The 27697-nt window shown below is 38.6% G+C and overlaps 1 protein-coding gene across 2 annotated transcripts; it reads right to left on the bottom strand.

The window, feature by feature from the left end:
• Window positions 1–975: 975 nt before the first annotated feature.
• Window positions 976–27697, bottom strand: LOC129367927 (CDP-diacylglycerol--glycerol-3-phosphate 3-phosphatidyltransferase, mitochondrial). Of its 2 annotated transcripts, none has more exons than XM_055042626.1 (11): window positions 27543–27697; window positions 20672–20882; window positions 17856–17933; window positions 16700–16799; window positions 16440–16629; window positions 13073–13251; window positions 10526–10725; window positions 10111–10402; window positions 6744–6892; window positions 6529–6658; window positions 976–1412 (listed from the first exon to the last, which is right to left on the bottom strand). In XM_055042626.1, exons 1-10 carry the CDS (start codon window positions 27656–27658, stop codon window positions 6539–6541), a joined length of 1635 nt encoding a protein of 544 aa, XP_054898601.1. In that variant the 5' UTR covers window positions 27659–27697; the 3' UTR covers window positions 976–1412; window positions 6529–6538. The 2 variants fall into 2 exon arrangements, with proteins under 2 accessions (XP_054898601.1, XP_054898602.1); XM_055042627.1 differs by lacking the exon at window positions 27543–27697 and adding an exon at window positions 27187–27318.

Here is a 27697-nt window from a genome sequence, read left to right as displayed (position 1 = left end):
ACTTGTTGCATGTACTGCAGGAACAATTTGGGGACAAAAATGCTTTTCGGAGTATCTTGCTATACAGCCTGTTTTATTATAAATTTACTGCTGTTGAGTAAAAAGTGAGTAACTTCACCAGACAGACCTGCACTTTTATTAGTTCGATAAGTTTTAAATGGAAAGAAAGCAATTTGGAAAAATTGACAAATATATAAATTTTCCAAATTGATATTTCAATATATATAAATTACATAATTTTTAGATAATCCACATTAACATACCTAATTTCTAAATCTGCAATATATTTATTTTTATATATTTTGTAAAATACCAACATTTGCACATAACTTTATATTTGGTCCATCTGATTATGGATTCTTTAAATATTAAATAATGTTTTCACTGACGCTTTTTTAATCTTAGTCCCTCTTAATTTCTTCAGCAGCTGCAGCTGGGATGAAGTTTTTGGCTCTCTACTCACCTCTGCTGTCAGTTCAGGCTGGGAGACAAACTTTTGTTTACAGAGCAGGAAGGATGAGGGAGGTTTTTCCAGAAAGCATCAAGATGTTGGGAACCAGCAGCAACTATTAGATACCATCAATTTAAAATTACCCAAGGAAAAATCTTTTCCTGTCCTATTTTTGGAGTTTATTAAACTATTGTGTCTTTAGCTGAAACTGTTTTGGTAAAATGAGCAAAACAAAGGTTATGAAAATCACCTTAAAATGCTAAATTCAGTATCAGATTATTTCACTTATAAAATGGAAAAATGTTGCTCTATCAGTGAGATTATCTGCCACTGAAACTTGTATTTTTTTTAATTAATGTTGAGAAATTGACTTAAAAGAAGCTCTTATATTTTGCTGGAACGTTACTTGTGAGTTTTATTTGTGATCAAATATGTGACACAAACAACTTGGTGAGATTTTCTCTTTTTGCAGCTTCATCTTCAAATCCATTCCCCACAAAAGCACACAAACATTTTTGAGTCGCTTTAAAAACTGAGCAGATCCTTTAATTTACAAACATAACACAGAACTGTACACGTATCGGTGGGCAGAGCCGTAAACAAACCGTGAGAGCTGTTATTAAAGCTCCCCGGGGGCTGCAGCGCTTCACCACACCCGTCTGCTTACCGTCACAGCCTTCATTACGCCGCAGACGTTCACGTCTCTGTCCAGCCCAAAAGCACGCAACGCGACTACATGGACAGACGATCAGTAACTTTCTCCGTTTGAAACGTTTCTAGTCAGTGCAAATGGAGGAATCCAGATTTTTATGACGGCGGAGGTAAATGTAAAAATGGAAGAGGGTTTCCCCTCTGAGTCCATCGTACGTCCGCTCCTGTGCGTGAGTCACTTCCTGTGACAGCGGGGGAAACGCCTTCTGCAGGACCGCGGCTCGAGTCCAAACCGAAATAAAACAACCACCTGCAGACGACAGAGAAACATTCAGAGGATCATGAGCATCGAGGGGAAACTCTGGAATCATGAGCAAAGATGGATGAGAAAGCCTCAAATTCTCTCATTACGTCATCACAAACTTTATGATTTATCAAAAAAGAATGCATGTTTAATGCATTTCAAAATATTTTTTATGCATGCTTCTAATGAAAGTTATAAACTTATTTCAAGTCTGTAACTTTTGAAATAGTCATTTCTGTCTTGGAAAATCCCAAATTTAAAGAAATAATAATAATAATTAAAAAAAACTAGATAAAATCATCTTCAGATGACTTTTCAGGAACACCACGTTTTTATTTAATGGCATTTAAAAAAAAATCACATTAAAGCCTCAAGGTGCTCTGAATAAATTAAAATCTCATTGAAAAGTTCACTTGCTTCTGTAATTCAACGCAAAATAGGAAACAAACGGAATAATTTCACACAGAATTATATATTCCAAACATTTTTTTATGCTATTTACAAAACACAACAAATATAACGTCAATGGCAGAATCACTGGCTTGTTCTTTACTTTAATTGTGTAAGGAGCATTTAATACTGGAACTGGAAGATATTTTAAATAACCTTCAGCCTCCCAAAAAGAAAAAACAAACAACTGAGCATAAACAAACAAAACAGACATAAAAACCACACTCAACTGAAAACATAAATTATAGCCTGTAAACAAACTTGCCTTTCAAAAAATAATTATCAAAGTAGAAATTGACTGAATTTTAATTTATCATCCTATCAATTCATTTAATACATTTTTTGTGTGCTACTTTATCCGAGAATATTAACAGAAAATTGAGTGGAAGAAAAAAAATGTGGCAAAAAGCTGTGAATCAGCAACATTGATTACTAGGGAGTTTAGGAAAATTTACGTCAGCAAAATTAGACATTGCATTGCAAAAGAGCACTGGCCATTTTTATAATATACTATATTTGTTTTGAGAAAATAGAATAAGCTTTTTGTCACTGAAACAAATGAACTCACGGATTTTATTACAACGTACTGAGATGAACCCTTGACCTCATGTTAAGTTCCCTCCTGAAGTGCCAACATTTCGCCACTAGAGGGCGGCCGCAAACAAACAAACGCCGGCGGATCTGGATCCCTACTGGACCTCGGTGGCTGTATGTGAACGCGGCCGAACCGGAGAGGCTGCTGTCGCTCCTTCCCAACAATAGACGAAGCGAGCTGCAGATAAGATCTCTTCACACCCTCCGCAGGCGAGGCTATTGTTGGAGAGAGGACGGCTTTTGTTTTGCCCTCTTCTTTCGGGAAAATAAAAATAGAGGACGTACTGGAAGTGAAGTGGATCTCATGCCAGAAGGAAACAAAGAAAACAAAAGAAAATCAAAATAAAGGAACCTCCAACTGAACTCAGAGCAAAACAAAAAAGAACAAAAACAAGTTCTTCAGGAGATGAGAGAGAGAAACATCACAATAAAAATCAGCAACTGGATCAGATTTACTGTTCTTAACTCTTAAACTGTTTGAATTCAAAGTCAGAAATTAGATTTTATTAGATTTTTTTCTCGTGTGAAGGAGTTGGAGACATGGCTGTGGTTTCCGGTTAGAGCCGCACGTCTCTAAATTACCTGCAGATATTAAATGAAGCTGCAGACAGGAGCTCCTAATGCAATTCAGAAACACTCCGATTCGCACACAAATCACGTTAACTCACAAAAACTATTTATCAGCGGCTGGACGAATCCCACAACCCCCCAAACTTCTGGGTCTTTACATGAAACAGCTGATCGCTCAGGAGAGACTTAATGCCTCTCGATTGGCCTGCTTTAATTATATCAGCCAAATTTATGACTTGATTCGGTTTTATGACGTTTATATAAAAGCGTGAACTATTTTGGGTTTTATGTGTCCTCCACAGAAACACGTTTAAGACCGGGCTACACCCAGCCTGATCGGCTGCTTCGGAAAGTTTTAAAGATTAGTGAGGTCATTTAATTTTCTCCATCTTTTCCCACATTTGTAATGGATATAAAATTATTTACACTCCTGTTGAGAAGCAAAGGTTGTTTTGTTTTTCCATGTGAAAGCAGACACGACTAAAGGATTTCAGAACTTTTTTTTTTAAGGGGGAAAAACTTAAAGTAAAATACTTCTGTTGGGTTTAAACTAAAACTGACAGAAAGTTTTCATAATTCACCTCTATAGAAAGCAGACCTCAAAGCATGATGCTGCCATCACCATGCTTCACTATGAGTATCTTTGTTTCCTCAGATTACATTTACCAGCATGGATTAGGGAGATTTTTAATGTTTTCTTTGAACAATGTAGCAAGATTAAGAAAGATGTTCTTTGTGAAAGTTATTGATTCATGTTGAGTTGCAAGAAGCAGTTAATCACATGATCAATGAAAACGAGCTCGATAGTTTCCATTCTGATGATCAATGTTTTTTGAGAAGAAATTTGGACGACAGAGATTATATGATTCCTTTTATTTATGGTTTCGGTTTTAACTGGTTTTTATTTACATTTATCGTTTTTGTGTTTTATTTTGAATTCTTGGAATCTGGTTCAGACGACAAACTGTCATTATTATGTCAATATCAATGTATCACTGGAAAAAGGCCTCAAAACAACAATATTATTGTTGATCGCGATAATTTCTGAGACTTAGTTACGGTGAGGGGCCTCCTGTTGCAGTAGGTCTAACTCTGTAAAATGTTTCATAACTCCTGATACGGTTCGACACACTGAATGGTTTTGAATCTTTCTGCAGACCATGAATCTGCTGAGAAACTGTCAGAAAAACCCTCCCAGTTATCAGAGTACGATCTTACGCAGCCTTACTTAACTCAGAGTTTAGCTTGTTTTCATTGAACTGCACAGGTTAAAGGTCAGAAACCTTCCATTTTACAGCCACTTTATGACACAGATATTGTTCAGCAAAAGCTGAAACTGAAAGATTTATTTCCTCTGATATTTTCTCATCTGTCAGGATTCTTATAACAAAGTTTTACACTGATCCTGTGACACGACTCAAAGCTTCTGCAGTTTTGCAGAACTAAATCCACTCCTTGCAGGGATTCAATGCGTGCGTATTTGTTACGCTTCAGGGCAGAAAGATGATCTATTTTAAACTGTTTCTTTCTGGCAGCTGATGACTCAGATTTTTCTCTCTCTCTCTCTGTCCAGGTAGTGATAAGACACCACCCATTTACCGTCAGTTTCCAGCCTGAGAGACACTTCCTGTTCTCAGAAACTAAGCGTCTTTCTCTCGCCCTGCAGCTGACGGCTCGTCCTTCAGCTGGAGCGGCGGGAGAAATGCGGCTCGACCTCTCCGTTTACTCCTAATGACCCCAGCGAGGTCGCCTCGCCAAAGTCGGACCAGAGTGTCGAATCATCGCCGTAACGCCGCTCTGACTCACTTGGCTTCACGGCGGCAGTGAATGAGCCGACCCGCTGTCCCCGCTCTCCCTGTGGTGGTTCTGGGAAGAGGAGGACGGGAATCGCCACAATGACTGCAGGAATTTCAAAGAACCCGCAGCTTGTTTTACTGTATGTGCACAAAATGTTGATGGGTGCATCCTGTTTACACTGCAAGAATGGGCAATTTGAGGGGAAAGAAGTGGAGGAAAAAAATGCTAGAATGAAAAAAGGAAAGCAAAATATTGATGCAAAGTTCATTTAGTTCAGTAACTCAGTTTAAAAAGTGAATGCAGAATAAAATATTCCAAGCAATTAGCTATGGAAATTTCATTACCCAGTTGGAATATTGCATATTGTGGTTCTCTAACTTTATGTGTTAATGTCCAAATCTGAATTTTAGAAGAGTTCAAAGGTCAAAACAATAGGCAAAGAGTACATCCACTTTAATAGACCTGTTTACAGCTCTCACCCTGAAGTAAAAACACTTTAGATTGTTTGTTTGTGACCCGAAGCTGCGACTTTCTGACAGTAGAGTGTTGTAAACGCTCTTATTTTGAAAGAAACAACAACTTGATTAGAAGCAGACGTTTTACTGCAGTTTCACCTTTTACAACACCAGAAGTAGTTTCTAATTTGAGATCCCTGCTCGTCTTTATGTGGCACTTTGATTTCAGGAAAAACCTGAATTTGTTGTTTCTACTGAACTAATTGCATAATTTTAAAATTTTCCATGTTTCTATAACTCCACAGTCCCTCCTCCCCTCCCCGTGTTTCCTGCACGGGGAAAGAAGTGGAGGGCCTGACTAATGTGCCGAGTCCAGAATGACTAGAATCCAGGAAGACGGCTGACTCGGCAGTTATCCAGCAGACCGCCAGCTGACGGCTCACAGGGAGAAGAACAAACCCGAAATCATCACTGGTTTGGAAACTGGCTGATGCCGTTTGTTTGAAAGTCAATATAGAGAAAGTTTAGTGGAAGGAAAAGCTGTTATACTGTAAGGACAATTACAGTCAGGAGAACTCCAGTTTTTGAAGACCGTTGTCCTGCAGCTTTAAGATGTTCATGTGTCTTAGCACGCCTAATCGAATTGCGTGGCTTTGATGCCAATCTAATAAAATCATGCCGTTTATGTGTTTTCCAGGCACACAGTGTCGTTTTATAGCACAATCAAGTAACTGTTACCCTCAGTTGTTCTAAAAATACTATATATATTCATATATGTACAAATAAATATCATGACTTTGTAATTTAATTGGGCCTCTGTTTAAAAACTCTTGCTCTTTCTGAAACTCCTCCTTCAAGAAGTCATCACAACATGACTTTTAACCTTTTAACAACATTTTTCCAGAGTTTCGCAGGGAAGTATCTCATTTAATGAGCTCAGCAGATGCGCAGCTCCACCAGCTGTTTGCTACTTGCTGCTGGCTAGTCTGAAGGAGCTGAGTGGGGGTCGGCTGCTCTGAGGAGGAGCTGCGCCTCAAAGGCGGAGCTAGGTCCACCTCAGCGTTTTGCACAGCTGACTGGTTGCCAGCAGTGCAAAGGGGAAAGAATAAAAGCAACACTCCAGGTATGTTTATGGTGCAGGAATAACATGAAGCAACACTCAAAAGAGTCGATGCTACATCACACTTTCCCTTTTACATATTAATGCTTTCAGGTTTCATGGTATGTAAAAAGTGTTTGTGTGTTTTGGTTTGAACCTTTTGGATCTCAGAAGAAGTTCTTGATGAGGGGAGTGACCAGCTTGACCCACAGCTTGACGTAGCGATTGGGCTGCTGGAACGTGGAGTCGGAAACCTCGGTAGAGCGGCGGTACAGCGTCTCCTGCTCCTGCCGGGTCAGAACACAGGTGAGGTAGGTGAGCGCCGTGCCACGCAGCCATTCATCATCATCATCATCATCGTGACGAGCAGACCTCCTGCAGCTGGCTCTGAAGGGCTTCGTTCTCCGTCACTATGGCGATCTGGGCCTCCAGGTCGCGGTGAACCGAGCGGTATCCGAAATTGGGGGAGCCAATTAGAGTGAGGCAAGGCCTGCCCTGCCCCTGGAGGTAATACCACAGACCTGTGAAGAAGATGGCGGGGCGAGGGGGGTCAGTAAAGTTTCAGAGAGCCGGATTCAGCAGACTGAAACCACAACTAAGAGGAAGCACGAGAAGAAATCCCCAGCGTTGATCCAAAACCTCAAAATATGAGAGACAGAGTGAGTGAGTGTGCATCTTTGTCCTGAGGCTACAACAGAGTGAGTGTACAAGATTCCTGCCTCAACCTACATACCATCACAACCACAAGAAAAACAGCAGAGCCCATCATTCTTAATGGGCCGCTTCATATAGAGAACGGCTCATTTACGGCCCTTGCACAACACCAGAAATGAAGAAATCCCATTGTTTCTGCACTTTTCTGGCACCAAGCAAACCTGGAATCATGCAACGCTGTTCGAGGAAAAACGCCATTTTGCACAATTACCCCGAAGCTGTGACAACGTATCATTTAACAGGCCCACACGCCCGCATTAATCATAAACGGTTACCTACTTCATTTTAAAAGGCTGTGCTGCCAAGGAAAAATAAAAGCAAAGAGAAAGGATAAGGGTCTGACTAATGGATTCATACCAAAAAGAGCCTCAGCTGCTCTGCCAGTTCTCCAGGGAATCATTACAATACAGGAGAAACGGCAGAAAGGAGGTCGACTGCTAACAGGAGCAGCTAACGGAAAACAAATGATAAAATATCACAAACAGAAAGGAAAAAAACCCTAAAAGAGAAGAAAATGTACAAAAACCCTCCACACTACATGGAAATTAGCTATTCAAAAAGTAAAACTTGTACTCAACTAAGAGTATCACTAATTTAATATCTTCTTACTCCAGTAAAAAAAAATCTACTCAAGCACTCAGCAACTGATCAACACTGTTGGTGTGTCTGGTGAAGGTTTGGTTAAAACAAGTTTATTAATCACTCAGTGAAGTTACTCAGAGAGTAGAAAGTCCAGATATTTTACTCAAGAAAGAGTTTGAGATACTATGTAACAAAGTAAAAATACTTCATACATACCAAAATACTCCTCTGACTAAAATAATGTAGTACTGCAGCAAAATAATCTCCCGCCTTTACTTTGAGTATATTATTTAAGAAATAAAATCCAAAATGAACAGCACTTATTTCAAGGTTTATTTTCACATCTCTAACAATAAATGTAGAGTATTGCAAAAATTTATGTAATGGTAACGTTGAGACTTTGATAATTTATGAAAAATAAGCTAAACTGACTTAATAATTTCTACTTACTTGAGAAAGTTTAATACATCCTTCTCAAAACGTCTTGATTCTCCAGCTCTGTGTGAACAAATTGTTGGTGTCATGCTGACGTTAAAGTTGCAAACAGCCTGTTAATAAGCTACTTATTGAAGCCAAAACTCTATTAGAACAGATGTTAGTTATCCTCCCTTTGGGATTAATGATCTTTTTTTAATATTAAAAACATTCTCCCGGTAGTGCAGACAGAAATGAAAATGTTTGAAAACAAAACAATAGTCTGCTTCTTGAGCAGATCTCTGTCGGTAGTTCAGAGATTTCAGGCAAACTGCCACCATGCATGAAGAGCCAAACGTTGCAATAAAAAATAATTCCTCAGTCAGGACTCCAACACAGAACCACGAGAACCAACAGTTCTTTAAAAAAATAAAATAGAACACAAAAAAAATATAAGTAAATAAATTTTACTTCATACATGTAGAGAAAGCAAAGAGTAAATGAAAAAGCAAAGGACTTCAATAAAATGTACGAGCGAACACGGAAAATCTGGACATATTTAATGCATTTTAAGGACTAAAATTGAGATGATGAAATGTTTAATTTTATCCCATTACAATTAAAGACTCAATGTGTAAAGAAAACCAGTGGAACCACTACAAAAAGCAAAAGACTTCATGTTTTTATATTTCCCCCCTAATGTAACCCTTTACTGACTTAATATCTATTTATCTTTTTTTGTTATCCTTGTTTTATGACATTATATCAGTCAACTTGACCTCTAATTATCTTTGAGTTGTTAAGTTTACTTGGAATATCTGCTTTAGTGAAATTAAAAGAACTAACTAATGATACCGAGAGTAATATCAGCAGTTCAGATTGTAATATTTACTGTCTGTGGGGAGGTGCTGATAATAAAAATTTCCTGGAGTTCTCCGACATTTACGAGCTTCTCCAATACACAGAGTCACCCTGATGTTTGCACACAGTTCACTCACAGCCATAGACCGCTTCAACCATGGAACGGTCTATGGTTCCATGACCATAGAACCACATTCATTTTCTGGATGTCTGCAGACATCCAGAAAACGGTACAAACTGAACTTAATGCTTGAAGGAAAACCGACTTGCTGAAACACGGCGGTGGCATTATCATGATGTGGGGATGCTGTTTTTTTAGCAGGAACAGGGAAGACAGTGAGATTTGCTGCAAAGATGGATGAAGGTAAATGCAGAATAAAACAGGAAGAAAAGATGTTAAAAGGCTAAGAAACAGTCGAAACATGCAATTAGTTACGAGAATAAAGTCGTAATATTGGAAGAATAAAGACACTATTTTACCAGAAGAATGTCTCTAAATTACGAGAAAAAAGTTGTAAAAAAGCTTCAAAAGTTATCGAGATGTGACGTTTGTACCTCTGTGTTGTTCTTTCTTCAAAATAGACTCAGTTTTTTGGTCAATTGTTTCAAAATCCTGCTGCTGAAAATAATTTGGTGTTTTTACGTGTTTAAAGATGAATTATTCTCTTATCTGGAAAACCGATACCAAAGTATAACTTCACAAAATGCTTAACATTCCTCATTTAAGTTTTTGTTATTTTTTGTGTTGGAGTTCAGATAAAATTATTACTTCATCCTCCTATATTTTGACTTTATTCTGGTAATAACACTTTTGTTCTCGCATTAGTTTGACGTTATTGTAGTATGACTATTATAGTAATACTATAACTGTAGTATAGTAACAGTATGATTTTTCTTACATTTAAAATATTTAAAATCTTAGCTAAAAAGGAAAAAATAATACTTCACACGCTTGTCAAACAAGATGGCTGACTGGATCGTCCTATGGAAGCCCAAAAGAAAAAAATCCAGATTTTCCTAAAACTAAATCTTCAAAAACTAAAAAGCTCAATTAAACAATAAATATTGTTCAGACCAAAGACTCTGTGAACCTCCCTTCATCATGGATGCTCTCTGATGGAGCTAAATACATTTTGAGGCCTTAGATTGACCTTTGAACCTCACCAACCTTTAGCGTGGAACGTCCACTGCGACCGGTGGTACTCGTGCAGATGGACCCTCTCCTGCTGGCCCAGCTGGCACACTCGGTTGTAAAACTGCCTGGCGATGTGGATGTACGCTGCAGGAATCGCTCCGGCGATGCCTTTGGCCCCGAAGAACCCGTTGACCTCCGGGGAGGCGGTAAGGATGCGGTAGCTGGCTCCGGTCTCCAGCACCAGCCGCATGTAAGCCCGGGTCAGGTTGAAGTAACCCGATGTTAGAAACACAGTAGAGTCCGGCCCGGCGTCTGTCAGCAGCCGCTGGAACGCCGGGGAGACGCAGAAGATGGACGACTTACAAACACGGCCGCTTTCATCTTCTCCCCCCGACATGCGAGGAGACCCAGCTGTGTAAACACATGAACCAGAACAGAAGAGGCTCACCTGTGTGACCTGCTCGTCCATCTGGATGCCCAGAGGTTTCATCTGGACCAGGGGGAACACCCAGGTGTCCTCCTCTTCCCCGCTCCTGGCCTCTTCCTCTCTGGAGCGGCGCCGCGGCTGCTGCTGCTGTCTCACGCGGGCCGAGCTCATGACCTCCATGATGCGCTTCCTCGCCGCCGCCGAGAAGTCCTCCCGGTTTCCTGGTCACAATGGAGACACAGATTGATGTGAAGAGGGAGAAGGGGTCAGAACGACCTCGGGGTCGCGGCGTTCTGGTCAAGGATTTGTTACTTTTATGGCAGTGGTGAGTCGTGGGTAAAATATGGAGAGGAAAATGGAAATACAACGCCTCGCAAAAATATTATCACCTCCTGAACTTTTTCACAAACATATTTCATTGGGGTTTTGTGTGACAGAACAACAAAAAGTCCACTTGTGTTCAGCCGTTTTATATCCGTATGTAAAACACACTCCATCCAACTGTCTTTGAAGCGCACTTAATTGGTGAGCAGACCTCACTTGTTTGCATTTAAATGCTGAATAAAAAAAGCAGCTGGGCTGTTGAAGACCAAGGAATGCAGGTCTGTGAAGAGGTTTATAGTAGGGTTAGCTTATAAAAGAAACTTTCCTAGCTTTGAACGTCTCTCAGAGGACTCTTCAACCCATCGTCTGAAAATAGAAAGACTGCAGCTCAACTGAAAATGTTCCAAAACGATGCAGTCTACCTAAAATGAAAGGGGCAAGTGGACTTAAAATCTCATCATGATATTCTGAGGTAATATTGGAACAAAAAGAAAAATGTATTACTTCTTTTTAAGGCAACTGTATGGCCCTGACTGGGTGTCACAGCAAGTAGACAAACACAAATGCTGCTCTTGAGAAACATAACCATTTGTAATCCACTTCTTTACGACACCAATCACATAAAGAAGTGTGATTTGTGTCACAAACACACACAGTTAGTGAAACTAAAAATATTTTCAAAATTCATTGATATTTATTTATTCACTTTTAATGAACAAACACTCCACAAAGCAGCATAAATAAAAAGGACAGTTTTTGGACTTAACTGGAATTAAGTGGACTTTATAGTGACACTATCATGATAAGATATGCATCACGATAAACGATACGATACTGGCCTCACAATAAACACAACAAATATGATGCAAAATTTAGACATATTTTGCAAAACTAGTACAAATTTTTTGCTTCCAGATATGCAAAGTTGACTGAGACATTTAGTTGTAGCTCCTATTACTATGAAGTTCCATCGTGTTTTGACTCATGGGGGGGGGCATGCCACACTTTTCAGATTTTGTAAAAATTTTTGCAAACTATGTTTATAACTATGAATAATTTTCTTTCCATTTCATAATTATGTGCTGCTCCATCACTCTGAATCAGAATGAACCACATTACGGTTTGTGGTGACAAAATGTAATAAAGTCCAAGTGACTGTGAGGTGAAGCAGACAGTTGTGCTAATATGCTAAAATAAAAAAAATAAAATAAAATAAAGGTTTATTTACCTACATGTGGCCATAGTGTGAAGTCTTTTAAGACTTCATATATACATTTGCAGCTTTTTTTTTTGCAAGAACTCATAAACTCATCTTTTTTTCCCCCAGAAGTGTGTGTGTGTGTTTTTTTAACCACAGCAACAATCACTTTTCACCAAAAAATACATATTTTCTGCTTTATTTTTACTGTACTGGAGCTACATAATCATACATGAGGTGTAAAATAATCTCTAGGGTTAAATAAAAGTTAGGAAAACCTTAGAATCAAATTCTTTAATCATTTAAAAATGACCATATTGCACAATTCTTTAATTTCCGCCGGATTTAAAACGCATTTTTTCATTGTGCTGTAGTCTTTGGGAAAAAAACAAAAAAAAATCCTCAATAAAAACTCTGTTTATGGGAAAGCATAGAAATGAAGCAGTTTGATGTGAGTCAGCTTATCGTGTGAGACGCCTCCAAAAGGTGAGTGTGAAGGCGTGTTTTGTAATTTGGTTTGAATGAGTAATCTTCTGTCTCCAAGCTGTCTGCTGCCGCTCTGCATCAGGATCCGTCATTGTTTCTAATTCATTGCAAATCTTCCAAGTCATCCAGTACAAATGGCTGTGGTGTGTGCGTGTTTATATCAGTTCCCACTACTGTCCATATCTTCTTCCAGCAACACTGTGACATCACATCTCTATTCCTGGTGTCCGTTTCTGCAGCCTAATCCTGCAGACATGATGTCATTCATCCTTTAAACGAACATCCTGGCAGGCTGTGCTCCAGTTACAGACACAAGCTATATGAATGTGTGCGCGTGTGTGTGAATAGAAATCTGACATTTTCACATCCGGCTGCGTGGCTAACAAACCGCAAGAGCTCTCTCTGTCCTCCTCGCTGACCAGCATCTCCTCGCCTGTCTAAGCTTTCAAGCTCCATTAGCCAAACCCGTCAGCCGCCGGTGCCGAGCGCCGCGCCGCAGCCGAGCGCCGAGTGTCACACGTTGTCAAAACAGCGTGCGTCTGTGCGTGTCCGGTTTCTACCTTTGTAGGGGTGCACCATGCCTTCCTGCACGGTGACCGAGTTGTCCGGCTGCAGCTGCAAGGAGACGTCGCCCACGGCCTCCACCAGGTCGGAGAAGAAGTCCGCCACCTCCCCGCAGTTCTCCAGGAGCACGTAGCGGTCCTGCCTGTTGGTGAAGTACGAGTCGCTCAGGTTGGCCCTGAAAAACAGCCGAGAGACGAGCACAAAGTTCTGTATTACGGGATGCTTTGACGTATTTTTCTCATTTCATGCACAATCACAGCAAATAAACAAGATATGGGTCAGTTACCCGTAACAAAACTACAAAACTTTTGCACTGTTTGTGGCTTAATCAATGTTTATTTACTTTTTAGACAGCAAAATTCCAGCACAAAGTTGTTAGACTTTTCCAGCAACACAATTTGAAGACAAAAACAGTTTGAATTCACGATTCTACAAATTAATTTATCAGAATATTAATATAACCAGCAAGTCACCTCATTGTTTGACTCGGGTGTGTTTAAATAGAGTCGTATCTAGAAGCTGCAGGACACGGGACTTCGAGGTCTGGATTTGAACAACAGGTTCTGTGGCTGCAAACCGAGACCCAAAACAAGAGTCTTCCTCCACCGTACTTCAGCTTGTAAAAGGCGTTTCTCAATGCTGAGCATCGTGGTGAAATTTCAAATAGTATTGTGTTGTTACAAAAGACAAAAGTAAGTTTGTACTTAAGGTATGCATGAATGTTTTTTTTTCCTTTTTACATAGAGCTTTCCCGACAGTCCTTCCAAACAAGCCTGACGAGTTCATTCCTTTGCCTAACTGTCTTTTCATGATCTTCAACATTAAGGCATCGTGTAGCTTTGCCTTTCTGCTGCTGGCGTGAGCAACAACCTGAAAGTCATTATCCACATTCCTGCACTTTATTTACCCCTGGAGGACGCCTACGGCTCATCCTACCCAGAACAACTACATTGTTGTTCTGAGACACGGTTACTGCAGTTAAGACTTTTAGGGATAGAAATAGTCATGTCATGTGACATTTTATTTATTGCTAAATAAAATAACAATGGACGTTAAAAAAATATACATTTATTTGCCTTTATGTGAAACTGTGTGATTCTTTCCATTTTAATTTCAACTTGAAGTAAATGAATCAACTACTAAATGTATATTTAATATGTAGGTCAGAGCGGCTTAAATTTCATCATAGAGGAAACAAACTCAATAAGATATGGAGTGTAAACTGTGACAGATAACTTCTCAACAACAAATAATAAATATCAGTTACAGTCACGAGTTTCAGTTAACATTTTCTCTGATTTACTTTAAGTCACGCCGTTATGACTTTTTCCCCTTCATTGTTTCGCAAAAAGAAGGAACTTACTATGAAAATAAGTAAAAAGACGGTGTTCTCTTTTTAATTTCAATAATATAATATTGTGGTAATATTAGCACAGGGGAAAAAATAAGTAGAAACCTGCATTTCTTATTATATCTATGTTTAAAAACATTAGTTAGCTCCAGAGACGCAGATTGGAAATCCCTAGTGTAGCCACAATGTACGGAAGCAAATTAGGTGAAAATGCAAAACAATCGATAAAAGCTGCTAAGCACGGTGGTAGAAGGGTCATGATATGGGAGGATTTGTTGCTGCAGGATCTTAGTGTGTGTTAGGATGAGTGCTGAACTGAATTGAAAAGTAAGTGATCCTTACTTTTGCTTTGTTAACATTACCTATGTATCAACTTTCAGATACTTTATTTAAAGTTCAAACCAAAGTTTTTACTCTACATATTATAGATATTTCTGTCAGGCAAATGTTATGCTATGAAAATGCTCCAAACTTCTTCTAAAAGCCAAAGACCGTACAAAAAAGAGGCAAAAAACAAAAAAAAGTTTATGTTTTCTAGAGAAAAAACTAAACAAGTTAATGAAAAACCTTTGATAAGTGTTGCTTCAGGAGCATGAAGTGTCATTTACCAGCAGATGTCTTGAAAGAAATCTTTAAATATCAGTAACTGAAAATGGTTTGTTGACTCAGTTTAACCTGCAGTTTCGTGTAACCTATTGTAATTGCAGGAAGGAAATGAACCAAAGCCAAGACAGATTGCGCCCGTTGTCTTAAGTGCTTAAATGTGCTTTGGAGTCCACTCAGCGTTCTCAGTTTTCAAGCGAAACCAAAATGTAGCAATAATATTTTCAAACAATGAGATTAATAGATCCCAGTGGGAAGCCTCGATGTGAATTTAAAACTGACAAGACCATGTTTCAGAGCAGAGCGGAGTTTATGGGTGTGAAGGATGTCTAGCGCAGCCAAGACAAACCGATTAGAGATAAGTTGCTGCTGTACGACGCTAATGACAAACGTTCAAGGCGTTCACAAGGTACTGCAGGAAAAACTTCCTTCTCTAGCATGATATATGGGTTTGTCTGTTTTGATCTGAAATGGAGTGAAAACCACAACACCACCGCAGTCCCCAGCTTTAGAGCACACCCATGATTTACATTTTCTCTGCAGATGACAGAACGTGCCCTGAAAACATTTCCAAGCAGTGGAAACACCTGCTGTGTGCTTTGAGTAAATATACACAATAATCATTCTTCACTTTGATTTAAAAAGTCATATGTAAAAACTTAGCGGCAGGAAATTTGAAACAAATACATTACAATCTGCTTTCCGTTTGTTTTCAAAGCAGATATTTAATTAAGGCTCTACCATCTGTGGACAATGACATACCATTTGTAATCTCTACTCTAATTATTGCTTTAAACAAAAATAAGATTTTTTTTATATATATACATTTTTAATGTTCAATGAATGTCTGGCTGCTCTGTGGCAACCAGACACTGTGAGGGCACTTTTACCAAAGATCCTTTGCACAGGAAAAGTGGGTAAATGTTTGATTATTGAGGCAATGTTTCAGGAACAAAAAGTCTCTAAGGTTAGAAAATATGTGGTTTACATAAAAGAGCCAAACTCCAAAAGTTTCTTCAGCATAAAAATCAGCTGTGACTTGATGTTTTTTTCCCTGTGTCTGAGCCAATGAAAATTGAAGTACCAGTCTTTTTGTTTTTTACAGCCAAAACATGTCGCTGTCAGAAAAATAACCGTAGATAGATATAGACAGCGTCAAACCTTCACAAACTGATTATATGTAAAAATGGGAGACTTTTAGCTTCTTCCATTCACTGCTTTTGAAGTATCCTGGTGTTTAGTCAATCAGAGAAATGAGAGTCCAACAATTAGGTCTACCAAAAACCTGCCCAAAGTTTCATTTAAGAGATTTAATCCTCACTTCCTGATCTCAAACTGCAGCTGGAGACGTTTACATTTTCGAGGCCCTTGTCCATCTTTCCACACCTCTTGAATCAAACTCTACGTACCCGCTGATGATGACGCTGTCGTCAAACAGGTAAACTTTGATGTGCTGGACTCCAATGGTCTCGTTGAAGCGCTGCGGGACCAGGAGACGCAGCAGGCCTCTCAGGTCTGGAGTGTGGTATAAAGATACTCGCATCTGAGAGGCGAAGCGCTGCAGCAGAGGCAGCAGCATTGTCCTGGAGTTAATCTGACCTGCACATGAAACATGGTGAGCACAGCAATCTGGGCCAAATGACAGCACAGGGATCTAATGGAGACCAACCTCTTGATCCCCGAGTGTAGTCTAGTAGCACGGAGACTTTGAGGTCAGGAGAGCGACGGTTTTCTTTTGCATATTGGAGCGCTTCCTCCATGCAGTCCACCTTAATGGGAGATAGATATGGAACATGTTTTTTAATAACGAAGCTAAAATTATGTAATTATTGTTAGTAGAAGTAATAAATTCTTCACTTCTTATACATCATCCAAACAGAGCAAAGACTAGAAAAATAAACTCTCTTATAATTATTATTTTGAAAACTTAAACTAGCCGTTTTTTTCTTCTTCTCTGATTACTGGCTGGGCTAAAAGAACATCTTCCTGGTCACGAGAATTTCTCTTCACGTCTTGTGTAAAGTGTCTTAAAGAAACATTAAATTTTGCTTCTGCAAGATAAGCACGCCTTGCTTTCAATTATCGGATTACTGTCATTTCGGGCCGCACCACTAAAGTAAATACACATTTCAGGTGTGACTGTCAGGATCTCTTGTGTTCCTATGTCCAGGTTTTACACTAAAACAACACCTGCACTTTGCATTCTTCAGCCCTAACCACAGACTGGGCCTGAACCTTCACACTGGATTGGATTAAGTTTGTTTCATCCATTTTTAAAACAAAACCCCAGAGCTTAAAAAGAGGAAAAAAATGATACAGCCTCACTGCACCTTTCTGACTCACATTTCTAGTAATCCAACATCCTGTGGAGCTACAGAGTTTAGCAGCTGATCTCAGTGCTTTTAGCTGTGATTGAGCATTTTGGCCTCTGCCTACGTCTCCATTACTGGTCATTTAAAAAAAAAAACCTAAACACACAAAAAAAACAGCTGAATATGAGCACCGGTCCAGACTGTGGTTTGCTTTGGTTTCATGTTGTTATGCTAGGCTTTCCAAGCATGAAAAACAGCAAGCCCTCACACGCCAGCGCTGCTCTCCCATACCCATAAACCCTTGCATTTTGGGGTCATTCCTTGTAGTTCTGGCCTGAACTTCGCTTTTCAACCTGAAGAAAACACACTGCGGTATTCTTGGAGGAGAAGTCTGACTCATATTTTCTGGCATCTCTGACCAGTCATTTGGCTCACTCTCCTGCTGTTACAGCTTTGTTCTCACCTGCCCCGAACGAAGGAAGCATATTTAAGAAACAAAACGCTCTTCCTCACCAGTTCCTGCTCCAGCTGTCCCGTTCCCAGATACAAGGACGCCATCACCACCCGCCTTTGTGCGCTTCTGATGCGGGCCTTAACGGAAAGAAGACGGAAACTATTAAGTGAACGAGGATGTGTCATAAGTGGATTTTAAGATTCTGGAAAATCTTAAAATCGATTCCAACAGAAGTTGATGAATAGAATCATTTATTTAATAAACCTCTCATTCAACATAAATAAAGATTTTGGCAGTTATACAACTGCTTATATCAGCACTTGTGCTGTTTTCACTACATATGCTTCTTACTCTGGAATAGTATTTGTTTACATAACCACTGCTAAGATAGTAGAAACCTTTAAGTCTTGTTAATGACCCAATGAGTTTTTATTATTGCATTTTATTATTGTGTCTTTATGGAATGACTTTACTGCATTGTTGGTTCTGTTTACCCCACATGATTGTATGCATTGTGTTTGTATTGCTTAATGATGTATTATTTTATTGCTCTTTTTATTGCTTGGTTTTGATGAATCATTGTACATCATCAGTGAACAAATACCATAGCAGAAACACAATAAACTTGCAATACATAAAACAAGATGAAGCTTACTGTTTTTATTTATATATCATTTTGCTGTTAATGTGCAAACTTAGTAACATTTTGACTTCATAGTTTGCCATACAGAAAGTAGCAAAAGCAGTGTGAAGGTTGATTGTGCAGAGCAATGTTTTAAACAAACTGCACACTCACATGCATCCATTTAATTATTCCAAGTTTTTAGTTTGCAGAAAATATTGAAAATTTTTGGCAGCAGAAACAAGGTGAGTAAACAGGAATTATCAAGACCAAGACGGTCTGGCTGTCATAAAATAGCACCGGAAGGTCGAGATGATTTGAGTATTTTAATTAAACACCATGTCCTGGTCCAAAATATAAATTGTTTTCGTAAATAAAAGTCTAAAAATTCAAATATGCATAAGCTCTGTTCAGAACTGAAAATCAGGAGACCTTTGCAGCTGCAAGGAAATGACCAAATTTAGCAGAAAAAAACAAAGCTAAAAATAAAAACTAAATGTTGTTCTGACATTTTAAGAACGTCACTGAAAAAGAAAGAAAAAAAAAGAAGCTCCAAATGAATCATCATGATACTTTGGCAGGTTCTCAATACTGAACAAAAGCCTGTGTCAAACTCAGCTTCATGTCTGTTATGTAGCGCAGAGAGTTGTGCAAATCCTAGAATTAAAGGATCTGGAGTATAATCTTTAAGATGAATAATCTTTAAGATAAATAATTCAAATATCGAAATGACTTCATTCTATAAACTACATTGTTTTTAATTGCATGTATGTCACTGGTACTGATAAATGTTGTTGCTTTTGTTTGTTTTAAAACCTGCTTTGACCACAGGAATTTTTCTGACTTGAAAAAAAGCTGGTGACGCTTTACAAAAGCGCAATTTGGAAATCGTGCCAAAAGATGCCATAAATATGACCAACTACAAGTCACATGAAACCCACCTATTATTAAATTATTTGTGGGAGTGGCTGTACTGTAAACTACACTCACCCACATTACTGGTAGGAGGGTAATTTTGGTAAAAGGAAAGGCATTTCACAACCCTTGCCATTTGAATTTTTGCACAGCTCATTTGTCAGTTGAAACATGTCAAGGTTCTGTAATCATAATACTCACCGAATACAAACAATGCATCATACCCTTAGATAAAGATTATCCAGATAAATAATGTCAGTGTTTCTCATAAACTGGATGAGATAAAGATCAACTATAAAAACTCAGAGTTATTAGATCTGTGAAATTTTTTGAATGATTGCACATTGCACCGTTTTTTGTTTTTTTTTCTTGCTAGACTCTCCAAGCAAATTGTGATAAAGTCCAGCAATTGCAAGACGTTTGCAACCATTTTCGTGTCAGGTGCTCAGTTTTACTCCAGATTAGTGGTTCTCAGACTTTTCAAACAAAAACCTAATTTAGATTAAGAAAACAAGAAATTCCACGCGCAGCCCACATAATGACTGGAAAAAATGTGCTTAATTTTAGTTTTCTCTTTATATAATCGGAAACAGAAGTAGAAAAAATGATATCTACAAAATTAAGCTTTGCCTTCCAAAAAAAATCTAATTTCTAAAAGCTCAAGATTTTATATTTCTACTTATTACGTAAAAATAAAGTTTATGGTCTTCCCGTCCTCAGGCATCTCTATTTATAAGAACTTTAACAGGTTGACTTACAGCATTTAATTTCCCACTGGGACTAATAAAGTATTTAATTCTTTTTTTAATTGCCTGGGTTCTTTCTGCATCGATATAAAAATTTTAATAAAAGCTGAATGCATGAGTGGGTTCTCCCAGCTCAAATACATGACTATTAGGTCATTGCTGTCTCTAAACTGGTATGAGCGATTAGAGATCATGCCAGACAAGCAACCACGCAACCTGCATGGTTGCTTGTCTTATTTTGTCCTGTGATGAACTGGTTATCTCTCCAGTTGTACCTATGCTTCTCACCCAGTGACCCCAGTAGATCTATCTTTGCATTTTTATTGAACTATTGTGGATTTCAGAAACCATTTAGCACATTTTAAACATCCTTGTATCAGGGTATCAGCCTTGAATGGAGCTGCCAAAGCATCAGAATGTGTAAATGTTCTCGTTTCATTTTTATTTGGGACAGATAAGGATTGCAAAGTGTTGACAGTAAAAAGATAACTAACAGCACTGACCTCTAATCAGAGATTTCTTAAATAGTTTTGACTTCCAAAGCCGTCTTAAAATGTGTTATTAATCAAAGGGAACAGCAAATAACACAAACCTTCATTGCCTGGTAAAATTGGTCTGGTGACGTCAGGATCTGGATGTGGGCTCCCGGCACCCGGAAGGCGGGTACTTGCTCCGCCATCCAGCGGAAGTGGCTGCAGAGGCCGTCTGAGCCCTGAGCTCCGGCTGACCCGGTGGGCCTGGAAACGTGGCGTGGCGCTGGCTCGGCTTGAGCAAGCAGTGGAGCCAGCAGCAACATGGCTGATCTACGGAAAATAACCACACAGAAGTACAAGGATTTTGACTTGTTTTAATAATGTATGGCATATCCTCTATACACCACCTCATCGGGTCATTTTTTGAAGCAAGAATTAAATCCCAGTGGGCCAACAGAAATGGTACCGTCTCGCATACTTCAAAAACAATCTAAAGCAAGTCAAAAACAGACAGCCGGTAGTCTAATATTAGTTGATTTCACTTTATAAATGGTCATAGGTTGCTGTGCGCTGCACAAACAGACAAACTTATCATTTTATTGTACAATTTTTAATGAGGAAAGATACGGCCGAGATGTTTAACAGCCGTCAATCAGCCCTCAGTGTAATTTGCAACTTTTTACAAGGTAAGATTGGCGTTCATATACTTTATAGTTAAGTATAATTAAAAAGACATCAAACATTGCTTTATGGAGAAGCTACACGTCTAACCATGAGTAACCGTGGAGACAACACTGCTTCATCATGTAGCCTAGCATGTATGGAAAAAAGTGGCTGGCATCTCGTCACCGTCTATGAGCTCCACCCAGATGTGTTACGTTCACAAACAAAATATATTGACTCAAACAAGAAGAAGCCATAAAGAAACTGGCAAAAACAGAAAGAGAAAACAAGTTAAGAAGCTCTGTTCAATACTTCCACGCCTCACTTCTGACGTCCATCATGGCGACCAGAACGATTTAGTGACGAATTTATCTTATTTACTGTGCAACACTAACTCAAAGCTTAAAATACACTCATAATCTTCTTCGTTCAATCACAGTTGTGGGAGCCCAGTTCCAGAAGGGCTAAGAGAAAATATACTGATGTGCAAAAAAGACATGCAACACCTGCATACATCCAGCTTTTCACCAGCGAGTGTTAAACTGGAAGAGGAGGGTATATCTCTCTCACTAGTTCCCTCATAGCATTCCTGCTTGGCATTTGCAACTAAAACCTACTCAGGACAAACACTTAAGTTGTTAAACTGCAGAGAGGCAGAGAGACTTTCCCAATTTTAAACACCAAGTCATAAAACGAAACCAAAAAAAATAATTACTTCCTCATGTCAGTGTAAAATGCACTGAATTATCTTGTTTTTACAGCAGTGGAAAAGTTATAAAATGAGAGTACACCGGGTTATGTCACTGAGGCAGGAGATGTCGAGCCTTCTTTCAGTAAGTTGTAAAGATAAGGCGGTGTGATGAGGGAGATAATTAGATCACTTTGTACTCCGCCATCACTGACAGAAAATATAGTCATTCACGTAAAGTTGCCTTTGGCATCTTTTTCTGAATAAGCGCCACGTTTCTCAGAATGACAATAACTTCCATTTACGCTGAATGCCTCCAATAACAATTTTAAGATGGTTTCATCCAGTAAATACAATGAGCCATTTATTCTGGTATGTCACTGTGCCACATTTCTGCTGATAAAAAGCATGCGAGTTAAAAACTCCTGCATGCTCATTATCAGCATGCAGGGCTAACTTATTCATCTCAGGTGATCTGACATCGTTAAAGGATCTACATCCGAGTTCTGTCCAACAGATTTCATTGAATCCATTCAGCTGGTTTTATTTTTAGTTAGTTATATCTATGGATCAGCTAAACTGATTACTCGAATGACTCGCAACAAAACGAATAAACAAAGACCCTGTAGATAAGATTTCTTACTTTAATTCTTTGTTTATTACATCTAACTTCCTATTGTTAACACGTCATTTAATCTGATCTTTCACAGGGGATGGCTATTGTGGTTGACCAAAAGAACAATAATGAGAAAGAAATAGGAGGAAATGAGTGGAAAACACCTAGTACGTAGCTGGTTTTGTTTTCTATCAAAAAAGAAATACGAGATCATTCTTTAAAAACACGTGTCGAGCTCAATACCCGAAGGCCAAATACGGCCCAACGCAGCTTTTTATGTAGGTGGAGACATAAAGAAAACCTTCAACACAACATATATGTGCTTATTCATTCATTTTTCATCAATATGTTGCCAAATTACAACTGTCATTTGGCAACGATTGCGAAAATATTTGCATCAACAGATATTCACTTTTCTTTTCTTTTTTTGCACTTCAGCATAATTGTGAGTTTATTCTAATCTTATTGTAAAAATTCTCAAAACCATTTGGTTTAAGTGGCCACCTGTAGGTGGCAGTTCTTTTTACTTGTACTACACGGCTTCTTAAGCTATAGTCACGCTATAGTTTGTGATCGACATGGCGAGGCAACAAAAATGTCACATTTGCCATCATATCTAAGACTTGATATATTTGTAAATCAGTACCACATAATTGGTGATTTTGACTGCAAAGAAAAAATATAAAAACAAATGCAATATTCCAAAGAAATGCATCAATGTGAAAACATTTAAAATACTATTTAATTTCGAGTACGTTTTGAATGCAGAGACAACTGTTTATTCATTTTTTTAACAGTTCGTTCGTGGATTTTATTAATCTGCTTTTGCACAACCAGAAGGGAGTTCTTCACTTTGCTAAATTTAAAGTTCTTTTTAGCATTTGACCTGCTCATCACTAATCAGGGCTGATCAGAGGGCAAATATAAATCACTAACCAACTGACTGGTGCATCTTCAATTTGCCATCAGAAAATACTTACTTCAAATTGTTGTAACTTCACCCTACAGTCCCACATTTTTATGCTTGTTGAAAATTAAAGAAACTTTGATCTTGTACTGCTTGTATTGCTGTGCAAAAGCATCACAGATATGAGGAAATATGAGTTGCCTTTTCTTTGTTTCAACAATGAAACAAAGAAAAGGCAACTGGTGATGGCAAACCCAACTGCTTCCTTTTGAGAAACTTGAACAAGATCAAGGAAGCGAATGGCACAAAAATGTTGAACAGTTGGAACAAGTTGGCTGAATCACCAGCAGTCGTCAATGCTTGTCAGTCATTCCAAGCATTTTTAGGTGAGAACAAGTACAACTTGCACCGAGGTCCTTCTCGGTGAGAACCGAGACGTCCTGCTTGAGACTAACATTTTTTTTCCCCCAATCTCTTTCTTACTGTTGAATCTTAAACCTTAAATGAGGGAAGTGAGGTTTTTATGTGACCTCCTGGATGAGTTGTTTTGGACTGATTTTGTCAGGTTAGCCACTCCTGAGGAAGCTCACTACCATTCCCAGTTTTCTCCACTTGTTGATACTGGCTCTCAATGCAGCTCACTGGAATCCCAACTCTTGTAACCCTGTCCAAATTAATTTATGTCAATGACTTTATTTCTTCTAATTTGCTGTTTTTCTTTGAGTATGATAGTCTATTTCATTCAGACAGATTTCAAAGTCAATAAAATTAATTTATTAAGGGTGTCGTGAGGCATAAGTGTGGCTTGTGACACTGAACTCAGCTTTCCAAAGAATGAACAAAAATCACCATAAATCCATTAATGAACAGTGGAAGGAAATGTATTTTCACAATGGTCCAAATCCATTTGGTCAGTTTTTTTCCATCTTAATAAAATTACTATTAATTTGAAAACTACATTTGGTTTTAACTGATATTAACATTTATTGAATGATCAGAAGCATTTAGGTGTGAATAAATCTGAAACGAGGCACACATTTTTGCTGCACCAAGTTTTATATATTTGTTCTTTGGCACAGCCTCAACATGCTAAGACAGATAAGAGAGGCACAATGAAAATTCCTGTCCTTAACCTCTAAAGATATAAGACATGCTCTAATCATGGCTGCGGCCTATATATTTCCTAATCTTATCCCTCAGTTTTATTTTAGTGATTTAGTGAAGAAATAAGAAAAAGTAAAGCTAAGATTCAAGATGTCCTTGGTACAGAGAGAAACAACTAAACCAAGAGAGCTACTGGGCATCCCAAATCAGTTCTCACCATCTCCTGATCGGTTACAATGCCAGAGAAAATATAGACATCGTATAAGATTTGTGTGGCAGTCAGTGTCTTTGCAATGTTTCTATTCCCCAGAGTTTGCATTTGACTGCTGTCTGGATCATAAAATAAAACATATTTTGTCTACATACAGAGCCTTTTTGTTTCTTGAACTGTTTGTCATTCACAGTTTCAAATGCACAAGAAAAACATTTCTTTAAGATCCCAGAATGAAACCAATTCTAGCCTCACTGCAGTTATGTATGACATTTTTTAAACTTCTGTTTTTGCCGAGGTTCTCTCGTTTATGGAGGTGAGCATAAAGCAAACGGTTTTCTAGGCAGCACTTCTGACTGATTGACAAGCATAATCAGGGTTAAGGTTGTAAGAGCTGGACCAATTATCCAAATACTGCAAGTCGTTCAGGCTGTCCTTTACGATTTACTTTTAACACCGGACAAAACGGACAGTTCTTCATAAAAAACGATGTTTCAAGATCACAAAATGTTCACTCCTACTGACCCTGAGGTGTAAAGTCTTTCAAATAAGATGCAACAGAAAGTGCTAGACCAGATATTTCTCCAACTGGTTGGATCATACAATTTCCTACAATTTAAAGTTCTTTGAATGACATTTTTATGTTTTCTTCCACTGCTGTGAACTCCTGGTCAGTTGGCTGAAAGAATGCTTCTACTTTTTCCCTCATTAATAAGAATGATAAATTCTTATTTTAACAAATTTCTCAAGTTTTGAAGAATGAGAATCAAAGATCTTTCATCACCATTGTGAGGACTTTAACCCTGCTCTTTCTGTCCCAGTGAAGTACACCTAGGGACAGGAAGAATTCCAGTGACCTTCTGTAGGCGGCACGTGGGCTGCCATTTTGGCCGCTTGTTCAGATTTCCACTTTTGTAACTTTCCACCTCCAGTACAAGATTCACACACCAAACAAGACAACCCTGAAAGAGCTCAAAGGAAGGGTAAAGCTGAATATAATTAGAGGGAATCTGCATTGCAAAATGCTAAAAACCTGAAAAATAACACGTTTAAGGTCAAAATGTAGTTCAAGCTGTAAAACAGAAACGCATTTGTTCTTGATTCTTCTTTTGCTTCCAATTGTTGAATACAGGCAGGTTTTTCTCCGCTGCAGCATCTGCTGTGTAGAATGAGGACTGCAGTGGGTGCTCTTTGCCAGAAATGTATATTTATATATAATATAAACACAGTTTGTTATGATTATTAGAACCTTTCTTCTTATTTTGAAACTAGTTGTTAAGGTATATGGGGCACATCTGTAAAGGAGCTGACTATAGGTTAGCAGATCTGTATAGTAATTACTCAAGTAATTATCAAACTAACCTCAGTTTGTTACACTGCAAGTTATCTTATCAACTTGAACAGAAAGAATGTAAAACCTTGAGCATCCACTTTGTGATACTACAATAACAAACACAGATATCAAATTCTTATTTTAACCTTCAAACCAAGGATTGAAGAACCTTGGTTGATATGATTTACGACATTAAATTTCTTTGACTTAAGTTAAATTGAATCATTAGGTTAGTTCATTACATTTCCATTAATAGATCTCAAAGGTTTTCATAGATTAAATTATAATTAGACAAAAATACACACTCCACTTTACAGATATCTACAAAATTTTGTTCACCAGCTCACTGGAATCCCAACTCTTGTAACCCAACAACTAGTTGTTAAGGTATATGGGGCACTCATAGTTCCCAACTCATAGAGTTGGGATTTTATGTTCCTTGTCACTTCTCAACAGTGGGCTAGCTGTGTGTTGGTTCATCCCAGTAAAATGCATTTACATTTTAAGTGGAAGTCTGCTTCAGCAGTTTTTTTTTCTCCAGGTAAAATCAAATCAAATTTTATTTGTACAGCAGCAAGGCATTTCAAAGTGCTTCACATTATAACAAACACGAAGTCATGCAACATAGAATCAACAATAAAAACATGACATTATGTCAAGTTCCAGCATTAAATTTATGGTTGCTTACATTTTAAATTCAACTCTAAACAGGTGGGTTTTTAGTCGAGATTTAAAGGAAGTCAGTGTTTCAAACTGTTTTACAGTTTTCTGGAAGTTTGTTCCAAATTTGTGGTGCATAGATGCTGAAAGCTGCTTCTCCTCGTTTGGTTCTGGTTCTGGGGATGCAGAGCGGACCAGAACCAGAAGGCCGTAAAGAAAATGATTAACAATGGGTGAATTGCAGCACCTCCAACCCCCGAATTTGATTTTTCCAGTAAAAACAGACAATAAAACGTTCAAGATTAGGTTGTTCACATTCTGTAAATAAATGATTAACTTCGAGGAAAACCTGGATGCGTCATTTTGAGAAGTCACTAGACCTGCTGAACGTTTATTAATAGACCTGAACTGTCAATGGGAGGAACTGGAAAGAGAGATCAGGTGCCTCATACCTGTGGTGTAGATGAAGGTGTGCGCTTTCTGTAACCTGACGGACGGTTGAGTAACGGCTACTTCAGTTAACAGCAACTTTCTGTCAAGGTTAGCTGCGGTTTTAAGAGTCCAGAAAGAGGCTTTCCCGACGGCTTTTCTGGAGATTTTCCCGATGAACACACGTAAGTCTAAAAAGCAACTATTCTCCTGCTGAATTTTTAAAGAGCTTCTTCAAAACAGCGGCACTGAACTACATGCGTCCGATAATGAACCCATCACAGTTAGCAAGCATTGCTAAACGGAAAGACTGTTCAGTCTGATAAAACGCAGTTTTATCCAAGCGTTTGGGTCTGAGGCTGTCAGCTGCGACTCTTACCCTCTCCTTCTGTCCTGGGCGCGGAAGAACCGGTCAGATATCCGGCTAAAAACCCCGGCGATGGCCGGGGAGTATACCGAGTGCACCAGCCTCCTCCAAGTCATGGGAGCCGCCATTGCTGCTGCACAGAGTTATTTCCAAAACTTTATCGGTAC

This window comes from Poeciliopsis prolifica, unplaced genomic scaffold (assembly GCF_027474105.1).
Source record: "Poeciliopsis prolifica strain line A6 unplaced genomic scaffold, Auburn_PproV2 SCAFFOLD018, whole genome shotgun sequence".
In the NCBI taxonomy this organism is placed as follows: domain Eukaryota; kingdom Metazoa; phylum Chordata; class Actinopteri; order Cyprinodontiformes; family Poeciliidae; genus Poeciliopsis; species Poeciliopsis prolifica.
Note: the sequence above shows the minus strand (reverse complement) of the source record. Positions and strands in the feature narration are given on the sequence as shown.